This window comes from Podarcis filfolensis (genome assembly GCF_964270895.1).
Source record: "Podarcis filfolensis genome assembly, chromosome: 3".
Classification (NCBI taxonomy): Eukaryota; Metazoa; Chordata; class Lepidosauria; order Squamata; family Lacertidae; genus Podarcis; species Podarcis filfolensis.
The window spans coordinates 121,519,999-121,542,001 of record NC_139606.1 but is presented as its reverse complement, the minus strand read 5'-3'; the positions used below and the strand labels follow the sequence as shown (position 1 = coordinate 121,542,001).

The following is a 22,003-nucleotide window of genomic DNA, read 5'->3' as shown; positions in this document are numbered from 1 at the left end:
GGGCCGAGAGGAGGAAGGAGCTGAGCCACAAACACCCAAACAAGAGGCTAAGGAGGTCAAGCCACCCAGCTGGGGCTGGGGAACAAGATGGCTGTGGGCAGGGGTCTAATCCAGAATTACCAGCCAGCAGATGCTCCACAGCCCTTGAAGCAGCTGGAGGCCATGAGACGGCCAGCAGGCATGCTTGAGACCCCTGGCCTTGAGATCCTGCTAGGGCCCGGCAGTTGGCCTGAGGAAAATCTCCGCAGGCTGGAGCAGGTGGGGAGGGTGGCAGCTGGATGGCTGCGGAAGAACTGGGAGAAGGAGGCACGGCCGAGGGGCATGGAGGTGGCACCACTGGAGAAGGGGCAAAGCCCCAGGCACCCTCCCCAAGGGGCTGCAGTGAGGGCAACCAGAAGGGTCAGGCAGATGGAGGACCCTCCACCCATGAAGAAAGTTTGCAGTGTTGGGGGCTTTTTAGGTTAAAGGGGAGTTAAGAGGCAAAACGATGGCAGTTTACAAAATTATGGAATATGCAGAAATGGCGAAACACATCGGAAAAATAAGAAATCAAGATAACAAACTTTTTTATAAAGGAAAAGAAATAGTTTATTGAAAATTTAATTGTAAACAGATAAGAAGAATTAAATTCACAAGTTAATTTGGTATGCAGAAGATATTAAAAATAAATGTAAGGAACCGCAGAAAGATGGGGAAGGGAGTCAAGTTTGGAAATGTTAAAATGACTGTAAAGTTAGTGAAATGTATAAACCTGGAAATCATAAACAAAATTTTAAAAAAGAAGAATTTAAATATGCATGGCACAGGGAAAAGGGGAAAGTTTTTCTTTTCTCCTGACACCAGAATTTGTGGCTTCAAATGAGGTTGAAAGTGGGAAGATTTGGGGAGGATAAAAGGGAGGACTTCTTAATGCGGTGCAAAGTTAATCTATGGAACTCCCTGCCACAGGAGACAGGGGCGCCCACCACCTTGGATGGCTTTAAAAGAGGATGAGACCAATTCATGGAGGAGGACTATCAATGGCTCCTGGCCAGGATGGCTCTGCCACGGGAGGGGGAGGAGCTCTCGGGCTGAGGTCCCGCTTGCAGGTTTCCCATAATGGAAATCTGGCTGGTCGCTGTGAGAAGAGGAGGCAGAATGCGATGGGCTTTTGGCCTGATCCGGCAGGCCTGGGAATACTTTCTTTATCCTGAGCAAACCATTTTGTATGGCTGGCTTTTCGGACTGATGAAGCGTGCAGCGAAACCTGTAATATATCCAGAGAACAACAGGTCTCCTTTTGCCCACTTGCGTTATTCCCACCCGGGGGGCGGCTTTGATTTGCCTCCCCATGATTGATCCATGCCTACGGCTTTGTGCTTCCAACCCAAGACCCACTGAAGAACATCTCATCCAGTTCAATCTTTGAGAAACAGCTTTGAAAACCCTTTTCATATTCTCCAGTGGGCTACCCTTGCCGTTGTGGCGTCACGGGGCTGCCGTTCTGCGATTGGACTTACTTGTGGCTACTTGGTGAACGATTCATTTATCCAGTCTGGGTAACGTTTAGTGAGCATGTAACTTGTTAAGATAGAGCTGTACATTTATCCACTCCATGTTTACAGTATCTCCAGGCTTTGTCTTGCACATGGCACCTTAGTATGTTTGCATGGTTACAAGCCTATCTCTATTCTAGCTATTATTCTAGTAAAATTGGTTTTATACTTATAAGCCAGTTTGTGGTGGTCTTGTTTCGTTGTATTATTACTCCTTGTGCTCTTACAAGACTCCACTTTCGGAACCCTAAAGACCCGCTGCCAGTCAAGGCAAAAGACCTCCTCATCCTGAGTCAGGGAGACCAACAAGCCCACCCCCCTGCGCCCTCTGCCCTCTTACCTTTGGTGCCCACCAGGTGATGCCCATGTGCAGGGCGTAGTCGCAGCACACCTTGGGGTCGGCCAGGCTGCGGCACTTTTCGTAGGCGTCCAGGAGGGAGATGTCCTTGTCCGGAAGCACGTGCCCAATCACCATCGTGGTACCCCCCACCAGGGCAGCCTGGGCACAGGGGCAAAGGGAAGCTGGTGAGAGATGCCCTTGTGGAAACCCCAAAAGAGCTTCCAGAGGAGCGAACCACCAACGCCCAACCCAGAGTCTGCAAGCCCTGCAGCCTTCCTGGCGTGGAGGCCCTGGGTCAGGAGCCGGCAGGAAGCATTTCTTGCTAATGCAAAGGGAAGGCTGTGTCCTCAGCTGACACTTGTGGGACATCAGCTAATCCCCAAAGCTGCTTTTTTTGAGGGGGGGCGGGAGGAGAGGGAGAAGCTGGCCGCCTTGCCTACATTCCCTCAAGGGCCCTGCATGAGGGTTCTGGTTTCCAAGGCCTTCACAATTTCAAGAGGAATCCAAGGCCGAGACCTCGTGGGGGGGGGGAGGGCGGAGGTGGTTGGTGAGCAGAAGCAGAAGCCCCCTTTCTATTGCCCTGGCTGTGCTCAGCACTGGGCACTCAGGACTAAACCCACTTCTTCCCTGGGGTGCCCAAGCTGCCCCAACAGTTCTCCTGGCATGTCAGGAAAATGGAGAGAGAGAGAGAGAGAGAGAGAGAGAGAGAGAACAGGCTGGTGGGGGATAGAAGAGACTTTGCTCACAGCCTAAATTTAGGTGAAGGGGCTCAGTGCCCAGAAACTACTTTGAACGCCAGGGATTGAACCACGGCAAACATGATGTGAGCATGTGCAGAGCGCATTCCTACAACAGCAAGCCATTAACCCTTGCCCTCACAGGCACCCTGGTCTGCAGCACACCAGCCACAGGAGGCTTGACCAAGACTCTGCAGGTGGGGAAGATTGGAAGCCCCCCCCCCAAGGGCTGCTGGACTCCCCACACCCACCAACTGCAGTCAGGACAGCCAATGGCCAGGGATGGTGGGAGTTGTAGCTAAGCAGCACCAGAGGGTCACAGATGTCTCCCCTTCCCCACATTCTCTTCTGGGGGGGCACAGGTGGAGAGCACAGCTGCAGCCCTAGACATACCCACAGAAGGAAGGAAAGAGCCAGTGCCTCACAGGATGATGAAGCATTTCTCCAGAGCACTCTTTGAGAAGCCAACCTTTCTTGTAAATACAGTCATACTTTGGGTTACAGACGCTTCAGGTTGAGTTTTTTTGGGTTAAAGACTGCCAAAACCCAGAAGTACCAGATCGGGTTACTTCCGGGTTTCAGCGGCCGTGCATGTGGAGAAGCGCTAAATTGGGCTTTGCGCATGCGCACAAGCGCCAAATCGCAACCCACGTGTGTGCAGATGCGCCGCTGCGGGTTGCGAACTCTGCGGGTTGCAAACATGCATCCCGCACGGATCACGTTCGCAACCCGAGCGTCCACTGTATTTGGAACACTGTTCATGGCAGAGGAGACAGTGGCGCCGTGACTGGCGCAAGCGACGCCCTGAGCAGCTAGATGGGGAGGGAGGAGGCTTTGTGATGTTAAGCACAGCTCGTTCAATCCGCCCTCTGCAGAGCTGGCTTCTGTTGGAAACAGGGGGATGTACCAGTCATGGGCTTGATTCTGTGCTAGAACAGCTGCACACCTGTCAAAAAAGGGAGTGTGCAGGTCCACAGCAGGCTCACTGCTCACAGAAGGAAAGTCCGTGCACAGCCAGAAGGCCATCTCCAAAGAATTCATGCACAGGAGCCAAGTGGGTGGGTGGTGTTCAGCAAAATTCTACTCAGAGTAGACCTTCTGAACTTAATGCACACAACTAAGTTAGGTCCTTTAATTTTGAAAGGGCTGCTCTGAGTAGAACTTGCCTGAATGCTTTTTTAAAAAACAAGGTGGTTTCAGCTGTTTTCAACATGGGGCATTCCATTAGTCAGATGATTTCTTCTTGCATGATGGAACGTTCTTCCCATCTCCCCACTGCCTAAATCTGTTCTAGAAGTTCCACCAACCCAAATCAGATTTTTTTTTTGGGGGGGGGTGCACGGCTGGAAAGGGGAGGAACCCTCTTGCACAAGTACTATCCTTGCACAAGCAGAAAAACTTAGTCAAACACCAGCCAACATTTTTATTAGATCGTCAATCACTTGGGGTGCCTCACAGGAAAAAATGAAATAAACAAACAATGCTTATCTGGCTGTTATTTCAATCCTGTTCCCCTTACGATAGCTCTGTTTGGAACATTTTTTTAAAAAGAGCATTAGCAGGCTGCATTTTTTGAAAGCCACTTTGGGTTTGCTTGGTAAAGGGGGGAAAAAGAAACAAAGAAAAGAACAAAGCAGAAATTCTAAAAACAATTCCTATAAAAATATTAGTAATCTGAGTTCTAGTTCTACCACCTTCTGGCTTGGTATTTTTTTCAAAATGGACAATAAAACGAACTCTTGCTCTTCTGTGGAGTTACTGGTGCTTTTGCCTTGTGTTGAGCAAAGGAGCTGAGCACTTTCAGCACCAGAGGCCTGGACAGCTCCCCCCAGTCCCCAAGATGACCGGCAGGCAGGCAGGCAGGCGGATGGGCAGAGATACAGCCCGGTCCGAGCAGCTGGGTGGCTGGGCAGCTGGGCGGCCAGATCCGCCCCCCCACCAGGCCTTGCAAGCAACCGGGGCTTTTGACCAGGCTCCTCTTGAGCAAGGCGGAAGAAGCTGCTGCTGCTGCCTGGCCCGGGATGCCACGAGGAGCAGAACGGGGCCGTGATGCAAGGGAGACCAGCCCCCGCCATGGGGTGACCCGACTCCTTCCCACACCTGCCCTGCAAATGACACCAGCAACTGCCACCTGCTCAGCCAGGCTACCCCAGGAAGAGGCCCCAACAGCTGCCAGGGAGGCTCCTGTCACTTCACACGCTCCCCACTGGTCAACAATGATGTTCAGGAATCATCGAGGGAGGGAGAGAGGGCAGCCGGCTACACACTCCTCTGCCCAGCGCAGACGGGGCTCTGGAATCACATGGTTGTTGCTGACTAGGAATGCTCTGACTCTGCTTACAGCATTTAAGCTTCACCCACAGCAGGCCTGCCCCCTTGCGAAAGGGACAGGCCAGCATTGTCCGGAGGGGGGGGAGTAAGGGGGTGAAGAAAGGGGCCAGAGGCCAGATCTCACTGAGCATGGCAAGGGTCAGAGGGAGATCTGGAGCCCACGGAAGTGCATGCCTTGCACTGATGGATGCTGACACCCAAAATATCTGGAGGGCTGCCCTTGGAGGCCTGAGAGGCTTGTATCTACTCACTCCTGCCCTGTGCAGAGCCAGCTCAGTTGTCTCTTTGCTGGGCACGGGTGGCATGGAGGGGCATTGCAGCAAATGATGACATTTGGATCAGCAATAATGGAGGTGCCTGTGGAAATAAATTCTGGGGGATGCTGGCTGCCAGAAGTGTCCACAGCTGGCTTCCCAACTCCTGGAGCAGAGCTCACTGCTCATTCAAAGCATACTCAAAACACACTGAAAGCACGTGAATTCCCTCAAAGAATCCTGGGAGCTGTAGTTTGTCAAGGATGCAGGGAACTGTATTTCTGTGGGGGGGGGAACTACAGTTCCCAGGATATTGGGGGGGGGTGTCATGTGCTTTAAATGTGTGTTGGATTTGCTTTAAATGGATGGTGTGGACCTGCCTCATGTCTCATCCATTCCACAGATCTCAAGTCTCCCCAGAAATTGTCCTACTCTGAGAGAACACACACACAGGTCATCAATGCCCAAGACCAGACCACCCGCTGGGCATCCCCCTGCACCACACAACCAAGAGAGGAGGAGGAGGACTACCTTGGTTCCATGGTAGAAGTCATCCACGCAGGTGGCGTTCATGAAGGTCTGGTGGAAGTGGGTGCTGGTATCGATGCCCCCCGGGATCACCAGCTTGCCGGTGGCATCGATGACCTTGGCTCCGCCGGGGATCATGAGCTCACGGCCCACCTGCTGGATGATGCCGTTCTCAATGTAGACGTCGGCCTCCAGGGTGCAGTCGTCGTTCACCACCTTCCCCCCCTTGATGAGGATCCGCATCGTGGCAGCGTTGGCGAGCATGGCTCTGGCAAAGGAGGACAGGGCAAAGGAGGTCAGGGGTTGTGGACTCCTGAGCCAGGGCTGCTCCCTCCCACTGGCAAGACTCCATAGGTCACAGGCCATCCATTTAACAGGTTCATGCCATGCCTAGCCCTCTCCTCTCCTTTTAAGACCATTTAGGTTGGTTGCCATCATTGTGGGAGGGAGTTCCATAGTTTAACTTATGCCCAGAGGCCACACGGCCCAGAGATTGCATCCAAGGAGACATCTGAGGGTCAGAGCCACAGAAAACGCGGCCAGGTAAGACACAGCACAGGCTGCTGCAGACCAGCTCCTCAGGCTCACAGAACACCCCAGCTGGAGGAGATGGGGCCAGATTCACCCAGGTTGCTGCACTGGTTGACACAAGTGCAAGGAGTCCTGCTAGTGCAGTGTGACCTCCTCTCCCGAAATCTGCTTGGGGGGGCAGGAGAACCCCCAGAGCTGGAGGTGGGGGGAAGAGATGTCGTTCTGCCTGGTGGAAAGCCAAAGTGCTTTTGCTGATGGAACAATTGCCTTAGCACTTCATGGAATTCCACCCATCGTCCGGGACGAGGGCACCTCCACACCTTCTCTGAGAATGTGACTCAGCCTCCGAGGCCTTTCTTGTGGCCCACTTACCCTGTGGCCGGTCCTACCAGGAGGGAAAGTGAGGCAACAGCCTGTGGCAGCTGCTTTTAAGTGCCCCAAAAAGGCAGCCTATTGTTACTTCCGATTATCAACAGAGAAGGAGGGAGGCAGACGTGGGCACCAAAATAATTTGGCTGCAGGCTATGAGTGCCCTGACCAGGGGAGGGATGGGGGCAGCAGGTGCTACTCTGCCTCAGGCAGCACAATGTCTTGGGCTGGCCCTGCATCCATCCTCTGAGGCAAGTGTGGCTGGTGGGGATGAGGAACATGAGGCCCTGTGGGAACAAAACTGGTGAACGGCTTGCAGATGGATCAGCGTTCGAAATTCACCAGGTTCCGGGGGCTTTTTCCCCCCGGCTGTCGACCACTTGCAACCAAGTGAAGATGCCCAGGCGCCAGGGTGGCGTCTGACGTCTCCCCCATCTGGAGGTGCCTGTTTGGGGATCCTTGGCCCTTGCCTGTTTTCACACACGAGAAACACACCCTGGTTTAAGGAGCCATTTGGAGCCTTGCATATATATTTCAGTTTCTAACACTGGGAAGGATGGCTCTCAATGGCTACTTGCCACAACAGCCGTGCTCTCCCCTCCACTGTCTGAGGCAGCCATTGCCTCCAAACACCAGTTGATGGAAGTGATGTGGGGGGTGGGGAATTGCTGCTGCACTCAGGTCCTGCTTATGGGCACTGGGTCAGTCCCTGTGGGAAAAGGAGCTGGACTAGATGGTCCCCCTTTGGCCTGATCCTGCTGCTGCTGCTGCACGGCTCTTCTGATGGCCCAGAAACCATCTGAGCTGCCATGGAGGTTCAGGGAGAATCTGGTTGTTTGCTGTCAGAAGAGGCGGCTGGACTTCGCTAGGCCATTGCTCTGCAGAGCCCTTCTTGACCGCCAGAACCTCTGCCTCCTTCTCGGCTGCTCCTGGCAGCTCTGCCATCCTACCGACAATATGCCCTTAAGATGCTGCAGCTGCCTGGTCCTCTCCCCACCCCCACATATCTGAAAACATCCGCCATTCCTCTTTGGCAGCTGGAAGAAAAATATATTTAAAAAACAGCACCACCAAGATTGGCACAGCAAAGAGGGTCTCTGCTCCCCTCCCCTGGAAAGCCCTTCCTTTTGCAGCCCTTCAGCAACCTCCTCTGCCTCCCTGGCATCCCGTTGCATAAAAGAGGCCCCCTGAACACGGCCTCCCTTGGCGGCAAACCCAGCCCCTCCATCAGCATCAGAAGCTCCCATTTGCCATGAAATCTGCGCAGTCAGACCTGACAGCTGCCGGCTCAGAGGCTCCCAGACAGACCATCAGCTCCTATTGTGTGAGAGAGGCGGGGATCTGAAAGAAAAGGGGGAGGAGGGAGGGGTCTCCGGGAATCAAACAAAACCTGCATTCCCACAAGCTGGAGCTGGACCCAAAACATGGAGGAGAGGGAGGCACGTTCCCTTTGGATGGCTGCATGGTTGCAAATAAGGTCTACTCTGAAGCTGCAATCGCAGAGAAGCAGAGGACCTTGGGAGAGCATGCCTTGCCTGGCGCTTGCAGGAGGGAGAAGCAGACATCCTTGTTGCACCAGGATCCCCCACAGCTTGGAACTATAGGGCCCAAGGCACAGTCAGCTGGGGACAAGGCGGACATTAGCTGCCCACCAGCCAGCCCTCAGGTCTGCAGCTGCTCATGCCTTGATGGGGAATGAGGAAACCAGCTGGGTCTGTAGGACTGAGACCACAGTACTGGGTACTCGGGTGGGTGCCGTATCAGAGCAGACCTGAAGCTTGGGGAGGAAGAGTTGCTGTGGCGCATTGACATCCCATCTCATCATGTAGCTATGCAATGCGGCCCCCTCTCTCTTAGCAGGTGGGAGGGGAAATGGGAGCCCTGGACATCAGGGCAGAGCATTGGCAGGGCACTCTTGCTCCCCACAAAGGAGCGTCTCCACTGCCCCCTCTTTAGCTGAGATTCCTGCATTGCAGGGTGTTTAACTAGATTATCCTTGGGGGTCCCTTCCAACTCTTGCGCAGTGTGGGGAGAGCACCAGGCAGACCCAGAATACTCTACAGGAACACTTGGAATGGGGCAGGCACCGCACAAGGCCAGTGGACCTGCCCCCCACAATCTGTATGCAGGATGAGGTGTGTTGAAGAAGTCAACCAGCATTTGGTTTTCAAAGGTCTAGGAAGCTCAAAGGCACCCACAGATTATTCATGCATTTGTCAAAGCAGAATTGGAGACAACTCAAAGCTAACAGGCCCATGACCATGTGGACACAAGCAGGAAAGGGGCCTGCAGAGAAAATAGGTCCAGACAGGTACAGCAGGAGTATCAAAGCCACAGCCTCCGAGTGAGACCACCTCTCTCACAGTGGACTGAGGGGCAAAGGATTCTGCAGCTCAACTTTCCCCCCCACTAAGATGAGAGGCCCAACAGCTCACAGAAGGCTTGCTGGTTTTACTCATTTATTTAACGAATTGCAGAGATCACTTGATGGATGTAAAACCCCAAAGAACCCTGCCCTGCCCACCCAGGAAGGGGCTTACGTGGGCCAGGGCAATTTGGTGCTGCGTCTCCATAGGTCACAGGGTTGCCATACACCCAGAATTTTCCGGATATACCTAGAATACTGCAGTCGGAAGCTGTGTCACAGCAGAAATTGGCAAAATGTCCAGGAAAATCCAGACATATAGCAGCCCATGTCAGTAGTGTCTTTTTTTGCCAATTTTCCTTAAAAAATAGCTCAAAACTACTTTGGTGTCTGGATTTCCACTTTTTGAAAAATAGCAACCCGACCATATGAGGAGACATGGAGAAAAAAGGAAGTGTGGCCCAAAGAGCAACTGCAGCCAGCAGCTGTGGACCTGACTGTCCCCCCCCCAAAAAAAACCCCTAAGGCCAGCCCCCTCTCCCCCCCTGCAGCAGCTGAGCACGCAGCAGTGTCAGTCAGCGGGGAGAGAGCAGAACACCCTCTGCACAGAGGCCACTGAGCTCCAAGTGCAAGAAACACCTCCCAACTAAGGCGTAAGGCAGCCCTCATGGAAGACCCCCCCCCCCCCGCAGAGCAGGATGCCACCTTGTTGAGCAGCACAGCTTCCCTGGCCCTGCAGCCTCTCAGGCCCAAGAGGCCACCAAGCGTACACCCGCCACACCCTTCTGGCCAGCCTTCTGTTTGAAGGATGACCCCTTCACTTCCTGGGGCCCTGGCAGGCAGCCTAACAAATGATAATACACTGGTACCTCAGGTTACAGGCGCTTCGGGTTACAGGTGCTTCAGGTTACAGACTCCGCTAACCCAGAAATAGTACCTCGGGGTAAGAACTTTGCTTCAGGATGAGAACACAAATCGCGCGGCGGCAGCAGGAGGCCCCATTAGCTAAAGTGGTGCTTCAGGTTAAGAACAGCTTCAGGTTCAGAACGGACCTCCAGAACGAATTAAGTTCTTAACCTGAGGTACCACTGTAAATAGCAGCAGCAGCAGCAAACAACCTTCACCCCAAGGTCCCTGGGCAGGTGACAACAATTACAACACAATGGGGAAAATTTAATGTTATAAAAAGGTCTGGCATGCCACACAAGCCAGCTTCATTGAAATCAGAAGATTCTCAAGGGCCCACATTCATGGGAACCAAATGCAAGGTGCTGTGGTGAACTACAGATCCGTAAACAGATTAGCTGCCTCCTTCTCCTTGTTTTGAACACCCACAATCCATGTCTTTCCTTTCCTTCCATCCCCCAGCCGCACTGCATAACTCCTCAGCACCCTCCACCTGCAGACTCCTTCCCCTCACTGTCAGAAGTTTGCAGGGGGGTCCTTTTAAACACACAAGCTCAGGGCTCCTTCAGCACCCAGGTGACACAATGCTGGCCATTGTCCTCCCCAGGAAAGAGAAACAACTGGGGGAGAGAGAGAGAAGCCTTTGTGTCCTGGGAGGGTATAACAGCCACTGGCTTTGTCCCATCCCCATTGTTCAAGCCCCCTCCCCATGACCCGCTGCACCCACCCTGTAAGGAACACACTCTCAAGCCGGCATTTCAAACTCCTGTTCCCCTGAGCTGGCTCTTCACATCCAAGCAGCATCTTTAGAAGTGAACGGGGAGGAGACTTTGCAAAGTCACGGAGGGTGCTGAGCACAATGCTCACAGGGCAAAGCAGACCCAGGCCCCCTCCTCCAGACTGTGCAGTGCTGAGGCTCAAACAGCAGCAGAGGGCAGCCCTTTCCATCCTCCCAAGTCTGCTGGAGCCCCACCAGAACCGGCAAGGGCAGGAGTTTCTGCCTAGCAGGCGTGCATACTAGACACATGGGGCAAAGATGTCCCCCAACCAGTGGCAGACCAACATTTTGGGGGCCCTGAACTGTCATGGGGGACCTTTCTGGGCAGCATTAGAAGCTCAGATGCAGTATATAAGCTAGGCACCAAATGGCTCCTTAAACCAGGGTTACAGTTGCCAAAACGGAATGCCCAGTTGCCATTGGGGGGGTCAGACGGCTTGAAACTTCTATTTTTCAATATGACTTTTTAGTTCCTGAAATTCATTCGGATTGTGCAGACAAAATATCACGGACAGGATGCATTGCTAGTATAGGAAAACAGGCAAGATCCAAGGATCCCCAGGCAGGCACCTCCAGGCAGTGGAGACGTCGGACACCGTAATGGCGCCTGGGCATCTTCACTTGGTCGCAAGGGACCAGTAGCCAGGTGCAAAATGCAAAAGGCAAGTTTCGAACGCTGGGTGTGGCTAACCCCTGTTCTGTTCTTCAATGGGGATGCTCCACAAGAGATCCCCACACCTTTACAACATCTGTGCTACTGAGTCTCAAACTTTGGGATTTGTGAAATGTATACAATAACAAAATACTCACTTTGAATCGTGCCACCCAAATTGGGTCACATAAGACCCAATTTTTTAAAGCAATCTGGACTAAAGTTGGTTCTGGGGCCCCTCTGGGATTAGGCTGTCCATGAATTGCAGTGTTCCTGCAGGACATCACCTCCCACCAGTTTCTCAACAAGGCTGCCGGCAGTCCCCAACTCCTCCTCAGGACACACAGCGGGGGGAACAGAGGCTCCCCCTCTGTCTTGCCTCAAAAGGCCACACAGGACCCAGGGCGGTGCAGCCACCCAGAGAGAGGAGGGAAAGCAAGATCAGACACAGAGCACCCTGGGGCCACAGGCACATGCAGACCCTCCTGTGGAGAGCCTGGGACCCCCCCCCACTTGCCAAGACCCCCAACTCTTTCCCAAGGCTGCCTGGTGCGCTGCTGCAGCACAGACGAAAGCAGGTCCTTTTAACAAGGAACGCTGGGGGAAAGCTTAATGAGCAAGCGGGGGCTGGTGCAGATGCCAAGCAATGACACATCGGAGGAGTGCCTGAAACACCCCCCCACTCCGTTCTTTGTTTTGAAGTCCTTGCAGGGAGTGCTGACAGCCTGCTGAAGATGAGAGTCATCACAGGAAGACATTTGAGGATCCAGAGGCAGGCAAGCGCCTCGCATGGCACAGAACACAACGGCAGTGGCAGGATCGGCACATTTCTAGCAGCAATTGCGGAACAAGGAGAACATGAGAGGAGCCTGTCCGCCTGCCGGCTCAGGCCAAAGCCCACCCCCCTGCCCTCACAGTGGCCAACCAGACGCCCCCAAGCAGGACTCAAGGGCAAGAGCAACACTCCCCCCTCCTGTGGTTTCCAGCAGCTGGCATTCAGAAGCATGGACCTCCCCCCACACAAAAGGGACCCAGGCGACCCTGGAACAGAGAGTAGCCCCAAGAGCGGCCTCTGCTCAACTCCTCCCCTCAAATCTTTGCCTAGGCTGCTGGGTCATGTGATGGGGTATAAATGTGCAGGGTATAAATCATAAATTATTATTATTATTACTCAAACCATGGCACATAGAGTTTTCTTTCTAGAAACACTTCTGCTCTTTTCTGTTGCTGCCCGAGGCTTTGGGGTAGAGATATGCAGGCCCCGAAAAACACTGGGAAAATGCGACCATGACCCCATTTTTTTCTGCTACCCTTCCCCTCATTTATTTTGGAAAAAACCTACCCCAATTTTTCTGCTTTTTTCTTCAGGCTTTCACATTTCTGCTTTGGGGAGAGGCTTCCCAGCCACCTGACCAGCCAGTTATAAAAACTCAAGGAAACTCATAGATAGGCAACGGCCCCCATTTAGGTATAGCCGGTTTAATCGTGAAGGTTGAAGGGCAGCCTTCACCACACTGGAAGCAAGGGCAAGAGGGAAGCACAAGGAAAAATCAGGCACAGAGGATGAGTGGAATGGTGGGTGCTGACTCTGGGTCTCGATAACCAGGAGGTTCATTCCCACTTGAGGAAGCCTGAGACGAGCATCCCCTCTGCAGCTGCGTGTCACTCGGGCCAGAGGCCTGCGAGGAGGTCCAGCAGCGCCTCCATGCTCAGGACGCTCTCGCTGCGCCACAGCCGGTTCAGCATCTTCAGCCACACCTTGGCTGACACAGTGGCGCAGGAGGAGGAGGCCACTGATGAGAAAGGGGGAGGTTAGTCAAGTCCCCCCGGCAGGGAGGAGAGGCTGTGATGAAGATGCTGAAGGAGCCCCAGCAGGATCCCGGCAGCCTGGATGAGCTCACAGCTGGCGACTCAGAGCTGCGCCTGGGTGCTCTGGGCCTTTCCCACTCTTGCCTGCTAGCAAGTCTCTAATTTTGCTTGCTTGGTTGGTGGCAAAATTTCATCAGAGCTGGGACTCCAGAGCGATGCATCCGTCTTTCCAGTTTAGAGTTCCCTCTGGACCACGGACTCCTGGCCCAAAACCAACAAGGCCAAATGCACCAGAGACAAATGTGAAGCGCTGCATTTAAGTTCAAAGCCAAATCAAATGCATGGGAGAGATCTGACTTGGCAGCACCTCGTGTGCAAGGGGGGGGCGTGTTGAGCGGATCTTAAGCTGGACTGGGGCCACCAGTGTGATTCAGCTGCAAAAGAAAAGCTAATGCAGCTTCTCAAGTGTCCTTAACAGGAGCACAACGTGCAGATCACAGGAAGCAACAGTGCCACTCTCTCCTGGACAGGCCTGTGACAATTCTGGGTGCCACATTTTAAGGAAGACCTGGACAACCTGGAAAAACGCGTCCAGAAAAATACAATGAAGACGACAAGCAGCCTGGAACCCAAATCCTGTGTTTTCCTTGGAGGAGAAAAGCTTAAGGGGATGCATGATAATATCCCACCAAACATCACAACTTCTTCAGCGTCAAAAAGGTTGGAGGAGACCCAAGTCAGCTGAAGCACCAGAGGCAAAGATGGTCCTGCCTTGGAGGAGAAGACACTAGCCCCTTGCAAGGGGTAAAACCCTCCCCCAAGATATGCAAAGAATCCCCCCCCTCCAGGAAAAGATTTGCTTTAGCCGCATCTCCCTGCTGACCCTTCTGGCTAAAGGCCTTTGCAGCAGCAGCAGCAGCAGCCACTCTCATGCAACAAAGGAAGAGCATTCAGGGAGCCAGGCCAGCGCGGCTCTAGCTGAGTGTCTGCCTGAAATTCCCTGCCTGAAATCCTGAACAGCCTCTGCTGGTCAGTGTGGACAACACTGGGCTAGATGGAACCATGGCCGCTGCCTATGTCTAATCAGGGTCTGTGCCAGCTCAGGTGCCCTGCCCAGCGTGTGGCACCCTCAACATGAAAAGTGACAGCACAGATCCCTCCTGCTGGGAATCTCAGGACCAACCTCCAAGGGGGACGCCCCCCACCCACCAGACTGGGCTACAGACAGAAGTGTTTTGGTTGGGAAAGGGCGTGGAATCAGCCCCTCAACACCACCACTCTCACCCCATCTGTGACCCACTTGACAAGAGTTGGCACTGACTGGAGGCCTCCTGTTTGCACCGTGCTCCCAGTCAGCAAGGGAAACTGCCCCTTTCCCCTTCAGAAACCAGCTTCGGTCACCTGGAACTGTGCTGAAGTCAACCAAGTTTCCTCCAAATTCCCGCCAGCCCCAGCTTGCACGGCTATTATGGGAGTTCTTGTCCAAAGTCCCCAGGGGGCACCTGGTGGGCAAAGGTCAGCCTGAACATGGAAACCGATTGAGGGAGACAGGAGCCTCACTTGTCCGTCTGAAGGGCACACAGAAGATCACCTTTCCCTGGTACCTCTGGAGAGGAAGAGAGGCAGGAGCAGGCGGAAGCCCCCTTCAGCGGGTAATTCTTCTGATTTCATGAGATACCTCAGAAGAAAACAATAAAGCTGAACGGAATGATGGCCTGGAGTTCATGTGATCTTATTGTTTCAATAAATTAAAGGCAGCCTTTGACGGAGACGCAGGATAGACAGAGTCTATGCCCTTCTTCCCACCCACCTTCCCCGCAGTGCTGAGGCACCTTGAAAACTAGCAAATTTACGATGGCATCAGTCCACAAAAGCTGATGCCATAATTAATCTGTTGGTCTTTAAGCTCCCGCAGTGTTATTTGTGACTTTAATAAAAAGTGGGAATTTTGTATTTCCAATGATTGACTGATCTTTCCACACAGTATTTTTTGCTACTTCAGATTATGACTCGGAGTCCAGAATCCCAACCCTGAGCTGAAGCAAGACCTGCAGGTCCCTGGACTCATTTGTCAATGAGGCAAAGGCCTTGCCAGAGAAGACCAGGGCATTAAGAGGGGGGCCGCAGATCAGCGGCTGAGCACCCCCCCTCGACACAGAAGGCCCTAGGCACAATCCCCAGTTGCTGCCCTGCCCCAAACGCCAGAGAGCTGGGAAGCAGGATGGGGGTGCACTTTCTCAAGGAGAACAGGGCTGCTTGAGCACCAGCAGATCCACGTGCAGGGATGGTTTGTTTGGACTGGAGGGAAGGTGCCTTTCAGGACCAGAGTCCAGACCACCCACACTTGGTATTCTAGTTGCCACCACCTCGGGGCAAGAGGGAGGGGGGCATAGCCTCAAAAAGAGGGGCTATGGAGGCCAAAGAGCCTCCAGCCCCCCTGACCTCCATTCGAGCCAAATACGGAAGACCAGCAGTCCATTGGGCAGGTCCTCCAGACCCAAGCTTCATCCAAGAGCCAACGCAACTCCTCACGGAGAAGGTCTGAACACACCTGAGGAATCCCTCAGGTGAGTCACCGGGCACTTAGGAAGCTACAGACACCAGAGGCTGAAGTTCAAGACCCTGGGCTGACTGCCAACACCCTGCCCAGCCAAAGAGCTTCTTCATGGAATCATAGAATTGTAGAGTTGAAGGGAGCCCCCCAAACGGTCATCTAGTCCAACCCCCTGAAATGCAGGAATCACAGAATCCCTGAGAGATGGCCACCTTGCCTCTGTTTCAAACCCTTCAGGGAAGGAGAGTCCACTACCTTCTGGTGTTATCCGCTCCGCTATCAGAAAGTTCTTCCTAATGTTTACTCAGAATCTCCTTTCTTACATTTGGATCCATTGCTGTGGAGCAGGAAACAAGCTATGGTGTCACTTGGCACCTCGTTTCCTAGTACTAAGTCCAATCCTTGCACCAAGGTAGCAGCTCTCACGCTGAAAGCTCCAAGGGCATCAGGCTCAAGGGAGAAGAGGGATCAGCCCACCATTCCCAGCCTCTCTGGCCAGTTCCAACCTGTAAGCCTAAATGCTACGCTCCCGGCCCAGAGCTCAGACCTTCCAGGGTAGCACATGCACACACCCTGCAGAAAGTGGAAGAAGTCACACGCCCTTCTCAAGCCCAAGTGCTCACAAGCAATGCACCAAAGTACAACAAAACAGAAATTCTCGAAGACGCCACACTTTTCATTTGCTCCCCACACTGATCCAGGTTTTTTCAACCATCCGTATTTCATGATGCTTTGAAAACTGAAGAACTGTAGAGGAATAGAATGATCAAAGGAGCATGTTACACTTCCAAGCAGATAAACAGTCTAAAAAGCAACCTCTGGCAGCTCTCTATTTTTATACTGAGAAAAGAGGCAAAAACAGGATAAATAAAGACCACCTGATGTGCTGCTGATGATGGTCCCACAAGGCAGCCTTTGCCAACCTCTGCTTTAAAATCTCCAGTGAAGGAGAGTCCACCACCTCCCAAAGGAGTCCATTCCACTGTCCACTGTTCTTCCTGATGTTTAGTCAGAATCTCCTTCCTTGGAACTTGAATCCATTGGTTCTACCCTCTGGAGCTAGAAAAACTAGCTTGTTCCCTCTTCCATGTCACAGCCTTTTGAGATATTGGAAGATGGCTATCATATCTTCTCTCAGTCTTTTTTCCAGACTTCTTCAATCATTCCTCATAAGGCTTGATCTTCTTGGTCACCCTCCTCTGCATATGTTCCAGCTTGTCAACAACTTTTTGAAATTACAGCAGCCAGAACTGGACACAGTATTCCAGGTGTGGCCTGACCAAGGCAGAATGGAGTGGGAATATTACTTTCCTTGATCTGGACATGAGACTTCTGCTGACGCAGCCTGAAACAGCATTAGGTTTTCCTTTCTTTTTTTGCTGAAGGAGCGTTTCCGCCCCATCGTTCAGCCTGGACACTAAAGCCCAGCTCCCAGGACCTTATTGTGGTTCCCTCACTGCGAGAAGTAACCAGGCAGAAAGACTTTTCGGTAGTCTCACCCACCCTGCAGAACGCCCTCCTGGCAAATGTCAATGAATTGAACAGCTATATCATTTTCTGCAAACAGCTGAAGGAAGTTCTGTTTTGGGGAGCTTTTAATGTTTAATGTTGTTTTTTCCTGTATTTTTGATGGAAGCTGCCCAGAGTGGCTGGGGCAACGCAGTCAGGTGGGCAGGGTATAAGAAATATAGGGTGGTATATAAATTAAATAAAAAATAATCATCATCACACGCTTGGCTTGTGTTAAGCTTGGGGTCTGCTAAGACCCCAATTAGTAGGACAATTTTCAAGTGTCCTACTAATAAGCCAAGTGTCCCAGTGCAGCTGGTTCTTCCTTCCTAAGTGCAGAGAACCTGACATTTGTCCCTGTTTAAATTCATTTTGTTAGTTTGGGCTCAGTTCTCCTATCTGATAAGGTCATTTTGAATTCTGATTCTGCTTTCTGCAGCATTAGCTACCCCTCCCAATTTGGTGTCATCTGCAAATTGGATGAGCACCCCTTCCTTCATCCAAGTCATTTATAAAGACCTTGAACAACAACGGGCCAGGACAGAACCCTGCGGCACCCCACTTGTCACTTTTCCCCAAGATGACGAGGAACCAGACGCTTGGACTCCAACTCCCATCAGCCCCTGGGAGCAGCAGCACAAATCATCTGGAAGGCACAGGTTGGCAACGGCAGCTATAAAACAACGGGGCAAAACTAAGTCAATGGCGTGTTAAAGCTTCACCAGGGAAAGGCATTCTCAGCCCTCCTTAGCCGGCATCTGCCTAGCATTCCCAGGAACATCTAAGAGAAATCAGAAGGTGCAGGCAAAAGCGAGCAGAAGTTGACGCCACATCCTGGTTGCAAAGAGGCAGGGCACAGAAGTTTAGGACACTGGCTCACGGCAGCCTCCCCTCTACCATCCAACCAGACCGCTGACCGTCATGGACAGCCTTTGTCTTAAAGGCCGCAGAATGCCCAGAATAATTGCTTGTTAGAAGCAATAAGCAATACTTGGGCGGATTCAAGATCCCTGGGCGAGTGGCAGATGAAGCTGATAGACTATATGGAATTGGCGGAAATGACTGACAGAATCCGAGACCTGGGAGAAGAGTTGGTGGAAGAAGACTGGAAGAAATTCAAAGACTATCTTCAGAAATATTATAAAATTAATGAGTGTTAAAAATGTGCTTGGATGGGCAATAAGTGGTAATTAGTGATAAAAGTTATTAAGATTATGCAAAAAAGGTATTGATAATTGGTTGAAAAATAGGGATATAGTATATGTTATGGCACAAAGTTTAAACATTTGATAAAGGGTAAGAATTTGCTGAATTAAATATTTGAATGGGAATACAAAAAGGGGAAGGTGCGAGGAGGTCAAGAACATAAGCATATGAAATTGAGGTTATTGGAAAAATGGAATGGTTTTATTTTTTCTTTGTTCAAATGTAATTTTTCTTAATTAGTTGTGTTTTTCTTTCTGTATTTTTTTCTTTTTTTTCTCTTTTGTGTGTTTCTTTTTTCTGTAATTTATGGTTTTTTATTCTGTGAATTTCTATTTTTCTTTTTTGTAAAACTTTAATAAAAATCTTTAAAAAAAAAAAAACAAGATCCCTGGGCGAGAGGTTGGGCTCTCGAGTCCCAGCAGGAAGCGAATGTTCATTCCATCCCCATCTATCAGGGAGGGCAGCCTCAGAGCCCCAGTCTTGCTCCCCCCACCAACCCAGGCCATCCTCCTCCCTCCCTCTCTCTCTCCCTGGGAGCGGCCCATCCTCATCTTCCAAATAGGGTTAGAAACTCAGCTATATCAGCTAGGAGCCAAATGGCACTGCAAATTTAGGTTACGGTTGCCACAAGAGAGTGTCTATTTGCTAGGGGGTTGGTCTAGAGATGACCTATGGGGTCCATTCCAGTGCTACAATTCTATGACCTCAACTACATTGCTTGACTGCAGCTTGTTCTTACAACAATGCACTTGTCTCAGTATGCAAGAAGGAGAAACGCACGCACAGTGGAAATGGAAATAACTATGGACTAAGGCAGAGGTTTAAACTGTGGTCGCCAACCTGATGCCCAGAAATCTCCACTTAGTCGCAACTGGACCCACATCGGTAGCAAAGCGCTCCTGGCAAATCTCGAGCGCTGCTTCCCACCAGAAAAAGGCTTCTCCACACCCCTCCTGTCTTCAGCCTTTTGCACTGCTACTGCGGGGGGGGGGGGGGCTCCCTGGCCTGCGTTTATTTTGCAGGGGGCCTTCCACACAGAGAAGCATTGTATTTTCCCCAGAGTGTGGAAGCTGGCGGCCAAACAGCCATTGTTTGCTGCTCCGGCACCCCTCCCCCAGCACAGGCCAACCTGACTCAAGGTTTTGTTTGCTTCTGACAGGCAGCTACTGTCCCGGTCCCATCGCCAAGCAACACGGAGGGAGGGCCAGGACCCCCAGCAGAGCCCCGGGCTGGGATGCCAACAGGGACACCGCTTCCAGGCAGACCTTCTGACCTTCCTCAGACCCTTATGATGGGATGGTCCTTTGGCCAGCCCTACAGGAGAGAAAGCTGGGTAGAGGCGGCACTGTCATCTATACCTTGGATGGATTCCGAGCGGCGCGGAAAAGTGTTTCCAATTCCCGAGCATCATTCGCAAGCTTCAAAGCATGGGTGGGAAATGGACACACTGATTTTTTCTGACAAAAGCCACATGGCGTTTAGCATTAACCGAAAAATTAACTCATAAATTATGCATTGCCAAAGGCTCGGAGGACCCAGATTCAGTGCTGTTGGATGGGATTTTATCTTATAGCTCAACAAATGCAGACAGCCAGGACTCCCCCTTCACAACACTACCTGAAATTTGGCTGTCCTAATGCTCTTCCAAGTACTTTACCAACCTAATTTTAAGTCTCTCCTGGATTTACTGCGCAGCTTTTTGTACTTCTATTATTTCCATTGCATTCATTTGCTTGCTTTACTTCAATCAAATCTCTAACTACTAAGAAATAATAGTATTAATAATAATAATAATAATAATAATAATAATAAAAAACCAGAAAAAAAAACAGTAGGATCTGCCTACAGCTTTTTCTTCGAAGAAGCAGCCAGAGGTTAAGACTCAGAACTATGAGGCATCTCTCCCCTGCTTTGCAGCCCACTGCCTGCATGCTCCCTATAGGCTCACTCCCAGAGGGGGAAACTGAGGAAGGATACACTGGGGCATCTGCCCCGCTCCCCATGGCACACATGGATGCCAGCATCAGACTTCACAGCATCCAGTGGACTTGCAAGGAAACAAATCCCACCGAAATCCGTGGTTCCTACTTCTGCAGCTGCCGATATCCTCCTTCTCAGGCCAGACAGAAGCTACTTGCAGTTCACAGGAATACAGGCAACAGCTCATAGCCAGCAAGGAGATGGGGGCGCAAGATGCACCCATGCACACGCCCCTCTGCCACAGGGGCAGGGTCAACCTTTGCAAGCCTGGGGTGCCTTCTGGGCGCGAACCAATCCAACACAAAACAAAGCTGCGCCAACCACAAAGTGCGGAAGTGCCCCCCCCCCCCGCCAGCCCTAGGCAGGAGGGGAGCCTGTGGTCCAGAGAAAGCAAAACATAGGAGGAGGGTGGTGCTTTCTGTTGAGACACCAACGTCTTCAGAGTAATCAGTATCAAACCAACACGCAGGCCGCGCCCCCCCCCCATGGAGCGGCAGCAAGCATCTGATTGTTCCTCCCCGTTAAAAGGAGGCAGGTATGACACAGGCGGCAGTGGCGGCGGCGGCGGCAGCTGTGCGTGCCATTGATCCCCCTTCTGTGGGGTGGGGTTGGGCAGGCAGATTGAGCGTCTGGGTGGGGACCAGGCGGATGGGGTGAACTGGCGTGACTCCTCCATCAGTCCATAATCCTTGCTCCCAGGAGATTACTCCTGACCAGGCTCTGGTGGGGATGCTGGGGGGGTCCATCAGGGGCCTACTTTGAGGCAACTGGGTCAGCCTTTGGGGCCGCTGCAATGGGGCAAGGCGGTGGGGCAAGCCCCCCAGGGGGGCAGGGGATGCCTCTGCTGCCCTCCGCTTCCTGCCCCTCCATCTCGGAGTCCCAGATTCTTGTTGACCCCCAGAGTCTGTGACACCCCATGCTTTTGAGGGGGGGGGGAATCGAAGGGCCCTGGCCAGGTCTTGCGCCTCCCCCCCCCTCCAAGAGGGCCAACGCCTGCAGAGAGAGAGCCATGCCGCCACCGGCAGGAGCCCCCCCCCCGTCCCTCCGCTCTTGCCGTGCCTCAGTTTCCCCATCGCCCAGCCCGGCCAAAGCAGCACAAAGCGCCCAGCCCCGGCCATTGTCAGCGGCGTCGCCGGCATGTCCCCCCCCCCGAAGGGCCGGACCCGCCTCTCCCTCCCCCCCCCCGGGCAAGGGCAGCGCCCACCCCAGACAAAGGCCCCGCCGCCGCCGCCGCCCCCCGAGCAGCACAAAGCCCGGCGCGGGGCCCAGGTGGGCGAGGCCCGGCGGGGGGGGGGCTGCGGACAAAGCGGGCGGGAGGCGCCCCGGCGGGGCCCCGGGCTGCTTCTCCTCCCTCACCGGCTCTCCTCGGCGTCGCCCTCCTCCCCGTCCGTCGCCGCCGCCGCCGCCGCCGCCTCACCTGCTTCCCTCGCCGCGCGCGCGCCAGGCAGGGGGCGGGGCCAGCTCGCGCCCGCCCGCCCGCCCGCCCGCCACTCGCCGCCCGGGCCAATCGCCGCGCCGCCGGGTCCCCGCGAGGGGCGGGACTACGACTCCCGAGGGGCGGGGCCGAGGGACCAGGGCGCGGCCGCCTCCATCCTCGCGTCGCCATGGCGACGGGGCCT

The 22,003-nt window shown here is 53.0% G+C and overlaps 1 protein-coding gene across 2 annotated transcripts in view; it reads right to left on the bottom strand.

Moving 5' to 3' along the window:
- The window catches only part of DPYSL5 (dihydropyrimidinase like 5), a 36,566-nt gene extending 14,762 nt beyond the window's left edge, over positions 1-21,804 (bottom strand). Inside the window, exons 1-3 of one of the 2 annotated variants that reach the window (XM_083605235.1) lie at positions 21,741-21,804; positions 5,729-5,993; positions 1,876-2,034 (exon numbers count right to left, since the gene is read on the bottom strand). In XM_083605235.1, coding sequence (XP_083461361.1) covers positions 1,876-2,034; positions 5,729-5,989 — 420 coding nt within the window. In that variant the 5' untranslated portion in view covers positions 5,990-5,993; positions 21,741-21,804. The remainder of the gene's footprint in view (positions 1-1,875; positions 2,035-5,728; positions 5,994-21,740) is intronic. The other variant, XM_083605236.1, reaches the window with a different exon arrangement.
- Between the last annotated feature and the right edge of the window lie 199 nt (positions 21,805-22,003).